Here is a 6,551-nt window from a genome sequence, read left to right on the forward strand (position 1 = left end):
GCAGTCCTTCCACCCTGGCCTCTTGAGGGAAGAGAAGGGCAGCACCGTGGAGGCGGGGAAGGAGCCACTGCTGCAGCCACCAACCGCATCACACAGCCTCTCAGAGCCTCTCAGAGCCAGGATGGAGCCAGTGGAGACCCAGTTCCTGGAACCCCCCCCCCCCAACTTTCTTGAATGGTTCAGCTGGGCAGATGACTGGTCAGAGAAAAATTCCCCGCCTCCCTGTCGGGTCTCCTGTGAGGGAAGGTCAGGTTAAGGTCTCCAGCCCAGGATTGGGAGGAGGGAGGTAGGGAGAGACCTGGCAGTACCCACAGCAGGCCTTGGTTGCCCCTGGGGTCCCAAGGCTGGGGTCTGGGGGGAGCCTGGACGTGGGGACTGGCCTTCCAGGTCACTGATGCACCTCCGGGATCCTGGCCTCTGGGCTCCACTTAACCTCCCGTCTCTGCCCCATCACACTGGGGCCACTGGAAAACCTGCCCTCCTCCCTCCCTGCCTTCAGGCTTCCCGAGGAGCTGACTTGCTTAGAGCCAGGGGTGGGGGCGGGGTCTCCTCTTGGTCCTGGCTAGGTGTGCGACCCTGGGCAAATCTACCTCTCTGAGCCTCCATTTCCTACTTTATAAAAGCTTTTGTAAGGTTAACAGATACCAAGAATCAGGTGTAGTGCTCAGTAATCAAGAGGATGCAGTTCTGCCCCAGGTGGGTGCCCAGGGCCTTACCGCTAGGTTCTCATCTCAGCTCCTGTCCCTGCCTCTCTTGGTGCCCTTTGCTTTGTCCGCTCAGTGACGCCCTCATTCCTCCTCCCTCATGCCCTCCACCCTGTGTGCCAGCTTCCAGCAGCACGTGCCGCTGCTCTCGGTGCTGCACTGTCCTGGCAGCCCTCCTACTGGCCTGCTCCCTGGGGATGAGAGCCAGGTCCTGCCCAGTGGCACCCTGGAGCTGGCAGGACCCAGAACTCTTCTGGTAAGGCCATTGTGAACAGAAAGGGGGCAAAATGAGGCCCAGAGAGGGCTAGAAGCTGACCCATAGTCACATAGCCTATTTATGGCTGCTTTGGGGCTAGAGCCAGATCTGGCTGCCACTCCCTGGAGCCCCTGGATTCCTGTCTCACCCCACCTGAGGCATTGGGGTAGAGCTGGGGCCACCTCCCACATCTGCTCCCCCCACCCTACCGGCCCGACGGGAAAGGAAAACACCTGGCAAAGGTTGGCGTCCAGGATCCCACGTGTGGAATTAACTTCCGTTGCCCCTGCTGGTGAGGTGGTGGTCGGGGGCCAGGCCTTCAGGTGCGGATGCCCGAGGACGTGGCGGCACTGTCCCTTCTTGTTGAGGGGATGGTCAGGGGATATGCCCTTGAGCCCAGGCAGTGGGGAAGGACACGATGGCCTGGTACAGAGCCCAGAGGGGGCCTGGTTCCTGCTGTTCCTGCTCTGTTTACAGACAAGCCGCTGTCCTCCCTGGTTAGGAGAAGGGGTGGGGCAGAGGGCAAGTGCCAAGGTGGCACGAGGCTGGGCACGTGCCTGGTCCCAGACGGTGTCTGAGGAGTCTCAGACACCGGGAGGTGTCGCGCTGAGGACCCCCGCCCCCACGGGAGCATCTTGAGCTCTTCAGAAGCTGACCTCTGACCTGGGGGCAGCCAGAGTCCAGGTACCCCAAGCCCCGCCCTGGGCCCAGAGTCCCCCAGCAGTGAGTCTTGGCTCTGCTTATAGCATCTGACGCCAGAGGGCCTGAAAATAGCCCCTGGAGGAGGGGGAGGAGGGGGAGGAGGGGGCTATTTAAAGGGCCTGGGAGGAACAGAGCCCAGAGCGAGTGAGCGGTCATCATGGCCACTTCAGAGCTGAGCTGCCAGGTGTCCGAGGAGAACTGTGAGTGCCGAGAGGCCTTCTGGGCTGAGTGGAAGGATCTGACACTGTCCACGCGGCCTGAGGAGGGGTGAGTGCTGGCCAGCTGGGCGTCCCTCCTCCCCTCCCCTAGAGCACCCTTCCTGAGCCTTATGAGGCCGGAGCACAAAGCCCAGGAGAAGTTTCGGGGGGTGGGGGCCAGGAGAGTTCCCGCTGCGGGGAGCAAAGTGGAGTCACCCCTCCAGCACCCCAGATCCTGGCAGTCCTAGGGGGGCCCTGCCACTCAGCGTGTGACTGGAGGGCAACAGCTCTCAGGAGTTCAGTGTCCCCTTCCCCTCTCCTTCCCAGTTGCTCCCTGCATGAGGAGGATGCCCAGTGGCGGGAGACCTACCACCAGCAGGGGCAGTGCCAGGCGCTGGTGCAGCGTTCCCCCTGGCTGGTGATGCGGATGGGCATCCTGGGCCGCGGGCTGCAGGAGTACCAGCTGCCCTACCAGCGGATGCTGCCGCTGCCCATCTTCACCCCTGCCAAGGTGGGGGCCACCAAGGAGGAGCGCAAGGACACCCCCGTCCAGCTGCGGGAGCTGCTGGCACTGGAAGCAGCCCTGGGTGGCCAGTGTGTGGACCGCCAGGACGTGGCCGAGATCACCAAGCAGCTGCCCCCTGTGGTGCCTGTCAGCAAGCTCGGCGCCCAGTGTCGCACTCTGTCTCGCTCCATGTCCCAGGAAGCACAGAGAGGCTGAGAGGGCCAGTGACTTGGGCTCCACAGTGCCTGCCCTGGGCTGGGCCCTTCCTGGCTAGGACCACGGAGGGGAGCTGTTGGCCATGGAAGCTTTGTAGTTTGCCCAGAGTTGGGGGCTAGGGGAGGTGGGAGCCAGAGGCCAGGATGCCTGGGTCTCCTGAGTTCCCACAGGGAGGGAGCAAAGACGGTGGGCACTAAGGGCGGAGAGCTGGGGGCCAGCACAGCCGAGTACCCCCAGGAGGAAAGGCAGAAAATGCTGGTGAGGGTAAGAGGTCCCTGAGAGGAGTGACCCCAGTCCAGATTTCAGCTTCAGAGAAGGATGAAGAAAAAGCATAAGGGGATCTGGAATGCTCAGGGAAGGAGGCCTGGAGAAGACCGGAGGGAGGGGGACGTGAAGAGGGCAGAAGCAAGGTGGAGACCCCAGCACCCTCTGTTAGCGCTGCAATAAATGCTCAATCACATGCCAGAGTTTCGTCTCTTTCCTGGTGGTTGAGGGGCCCACCCGTTGGTGTCCCCCCCATGCTCACTTCTGGGAACAGGCCCTGCATCTGAGCTAAATATGGCAGAGCTAGTGGGTCACCCCATGCTCCCGGGGGTGGGGGGGAGGGTTGCAGGGACAGAGCTATAAACAGGGTGGCTGTCCGTCCAGTCCCCCTGACTCTGCTCTGAAGTCCTGGCCTCTGTGTCCAGTCCCCTGGCACTGGGCAGTGCCCAGGAGGCCAGTTGGCATCCAGGGTTTGTTTAAATGACCTCACGAAGAATACGGAAGGGGCTGGCACCGGGACTGCCCTTAGCTGTGCCTCAGGGTGTGGATGGGGTCAGTGACCCCAAGGCTGACCTCTCTCTTGGTTCTGAATCCAGACAGAATCAATCCTTGGCTGGGGTCAGGTGTTCCACCCTCCCTGCCCTGGGAGCCCAAGGTGGGTTCTTGGGGGTAGGGTGTGTGTGTGGGGGGGGGTCAGGTTCCTGTCTGTGACCCCTGCAGCTGTTGTGGTGACTCATGTCCCAACCTGGCTGCCTGGCCCAACAAGAAGACACTTCCCCTTTGGGACAAGGTGGGGGTAAGGGTGTGGCACAGAGGAGGCCAGGGGCTGGTAGCCTACCCAGGGCCGAGAGGCACTAGACTTAGCCAGAGGAGGGTCCCACTCCAGGAAGACCATGGAGACGGCCCCGCAGAATCCACTTCCCATTTGGGAGGATAGGAAGGGAGACCCTGGCATCTTGACAGCCTGGTACCTGGAGTGCCAAGCAATCTGCAGGCCTGCCCTGGCCCTGCTCCCCCAGAGGGGGCTGGAGTGTGGGCTGGGAGATGAGAAGGGTCAGACTCCAGACCAGGCGACACACCTAATCCCTTGGCGCCCGAAGGCTCGGATCGCGTCCCTTGGTACCCCTGGCAGCCTGGAGAAGGCGCCCCACGCCCTTCCGTCCTCACCTGGGTCCCTCGCCCCGGACATGACGGGAACGTCCCGAGCCTTCCGCCCTCGGCGGCCCCCAGATACGCGGCTGGGAGCCTGCAGGGCCCGCAGGGGAGGCCCGGGCTGTTCCGTCTGCTAAGTGCTTTATCCCGGCTCGCCTGCCCTATCGTCGCTGCCATCTGACGGGCGGGGCCGGAGCTCTGCTCTGGGCCCCGGGGCGACCGTGGCGGAGGCCAGAACGGACTGTCCTTTCTGGAGTCGGGGCGGGGGGAACGCTGGAGGACGGGGACGAAAGAGAGGCCTAGAGGAGAGGCAGAGAAGGGGAGTTGGGGTGACCTCACTAAGAAAGGGGAGTGGATGTTGGACAGGGTGTCCCAGAGATGTCCCTGGCGCTGGGAGCTGGGAACGGGGGAAAGGGCTAGCTTGAACCCTGGCCAAAAAGAAGGGAAGGGTGCCAGGCAAAAGGGGTGAATGGCTGCCGGAGCTGGAGAAGAGCTACAGGGAGGAGCTGGGACTGGCTGACGCAGGGGTCTAAGGAGTCTGGGGGTACGAAGCTGAGGGGCAGGGCGCGGGAGCTGGCCTTGGACCAGGGCAAGTGAGGCAAAGGGTGGAGGGCAGCCGGGAGCAACTGTGGAGCAGGGGCGGGGACGGATGCTCCCCCCGTGTGTCTGCTGCTCCGACAGTAACGGAGACGGATGGGGTAGGGGAAACGCAGCGCGCGTGGCCCCGGGCGGCTCATCGCTCAGCCGCCGCCCCCGCATCAGAGAGGTCGGGGCGGGGGTCCGGCCGCAGATAAAGGCGAGCGGGGGACAAAGGCGGCCGCGGCAGCAGCATGAGCGGGACGGACCTGAGTCACGCTGCGGGCGCGGCCCCCGACCCAGACCCGGGCCGGGCGGCAGTCGCCTCGGCCTACCAGCGCTTCGAGCCCCGCGCCTACCTCCGCAACAACTACGCGCCCCCTCGGGGGGACCTGAGCAGCCCCGACGGCGTCGGGCCTTGGAAGCTGCGCTGCTTGGCGCAGACCTTCGCCACCGGTGAGCGCGGGGAAACAGGACAAGAAGGCATCAGGGGGCCAAAGGGGCGCGCACGCGAGAGCCAGACGGGGGTAGGTAGTTAAGAGGTGAAAACAGAAGAGGAAGAGGAGCAGCGCCCCTCACGTGAGAGTGAGAGGAGAGAGTCGTGGGGAGAGAGGGTCGGGAGGGGAGAACACTCAGAACTGAGACGTGAGGTGGGGAATGCAGAATGAGGGGCAAAGGCGGAGGAGAGAAGCTGCCAGGCACCTGAGACTTGCCCCACTTCATCCTCACTGGTAGGTGACTAGAGTTTAGAGTCGTGGAACCTGAGTCACGGAGAGGTTAAGTTCATTTCCCAGGTAAAAGTCAGCGGATGTTGGAGCCGGACTCAGACCCTGGTTAGTCTAACTCCAGAGCTAGTGCTTTTCCCGGATAGAGACACACTTCCAGGGGGAGAAGGAACAGAGGGGGAAGAAGCCGCAGGTAAGGGAGGCTGTGACTGAGGCTGGGGCTGCAGGCACAGGCCTAGCACCAGGACCTGCTTCCTCTGCCCCACCCAGGTGAGGTGTCTGGACGCACCCTCATTGACATTGGTTCAGGCCCCACTATATACCAGCTGCTCAGCGCCTGCGCCCACTTTGACGACATCACCATGACAGATTTCTTGGAGGTGAACCGCCAGAGCTGGGCTCTGGCTGCGAGACGAGCCTGGGGCCTTCGACTGGAGCGTGTACAGCCGGCATGTCTGTCTCATCGAGGGCAAGGGGTAAGGGCGGGGGGGATGAGGGTTGGGCAGGGGGTTTCCCACGGAGTGGCTGGTGGGAGGCAACAGAGAACTGGGTGTGGGCAGTCCAGAGCCCTGGTCCTGACTCTGCCTTCTGAGTCAAACAGTGAATCCTGCCAAGAGAAGGAGTGCCAGCTGCGAGCCAGGGTGAAGCGGATCCTGCCCATCGACGTGCACCAGCCCCAGCCCCTGGGCGCTGGGAGCCTGGCGCCCCTGCCTGCCGATGCCCTGGTCTCCACCTTCTGCCTAGAGGCTGTGAGTCCGGACCTTGCCAGCTTCCAGCGGGCCCTGGACCACATCACCACACTGCTGAGGCCTGGGGGGGCACCTCCTCCTCATCGGGGCCCTGGAGGAGTCATGGTACCTGGCTGGGGAGGCCAGGCTGGCAGTGGTGCCAGTGCGTGAGGAGGAGGTGAGGGAGGCCCTGGTGCATAGCAGCTATGAGGTGAGGGATCTGCGCACCTACATCATGCCTTCCCACCTTCGGACAGGCGTAGATGACGTCAAGGGCATCTTCTTCGCCTGGGCCCGGAAGAAGGTGGGGGTGTGAGGCCCCAGTGCGCACAGTGCCGGCGGCCCTCCCCCGCCTAGATGCCCTGTTATCTGAGGTGGCACCTAATAAAGAAATAAGTCCATGCTGGTTGGTGTAAGTGCAGTCTGTGGCTCTCCTGGGAAGCAACAAGGGCCCAGAGCTCTCTCTTGTGTTGTGGGCGTATGGAGGCATCAACCCTGGCCTTTTTTCCACAAGCTTCCATGAAGG

General features: G+C 63.1%; 2 protein-coding genes across 2 annotated transcripts; both read left to right on the forward strand.

Annotated features, from left to right (window-relative positions):
• The first annotated feature begins 1,791 nt into the window (after positions 1-1,791).
• Positions 1,792-3,037, forward strand: TCAP (titin-cap). The gene is made up of 2 exons (XM_068530346.1): positions 1,792-1,929; positions 2,187-3,037. Exons 1-2 carry the CDS (start codon positions 1,820-1,822, stop codon positions 2,578-2,580), a joined length of 504 nt encoding a protein of 167 aa, XP_068386447.1. The 5' UTR covers positions 1,792-1,819; the 3' UTR covers positions 2,581-3,037.
• A 1,789-nt stretch (positions 3,038-4,826) lies between these two features.
• On the forward strand, positions 4,827-6,341 carry PNMT (phenylethanolamine N-methyltransferase). Its single transcript, XM_068531575.1, is given in 5 exon segments — positions 4,827-5,028; positions 5,568-5,691; positions 5,693-5,773; positions 5,899-6,109; positions 6,111-6,341. Coding segments are annotated over 5 exon segments (849 nt in total).
• Positions 6,342-6,551: the final 210 nt, after the last annotated feature.

Source organism: Eschrichtius robustus, chromosome 20, assembly GCF_028021215.1.
Source record: "Eschrichtius robustus isolate mEscRob2 chromosome 20, mEscRob2.pri, whole genome shotgun sequence".
Classification (NCBI taxonomy): Eukaryota; Metazoa; Chordata; class Mammalia; order Artiodactyla; family Eschrichtiidae; genus Eschrichtius; species Eschrichtius robustus.

What these genes read in the sequence shown, in the direction of transcription:
- TCAP (XM_068530346.1), top strand. Translation starts at nt 1,820, where the DNA reads ATGGCCACTTCAGAGCTGAGCTGCCAGGTGTCCGAGGAGAACTGTGAG. An exon ending in TCCACGCGGCCTGAGGAGGG is followed by an intron (nt 1,930 to 2,186) that starts GTGAGTGCTGGC and finishes TCTCCTTCCCAG; the next exon opens with TTGCTCCCTGCATGAGGAGG.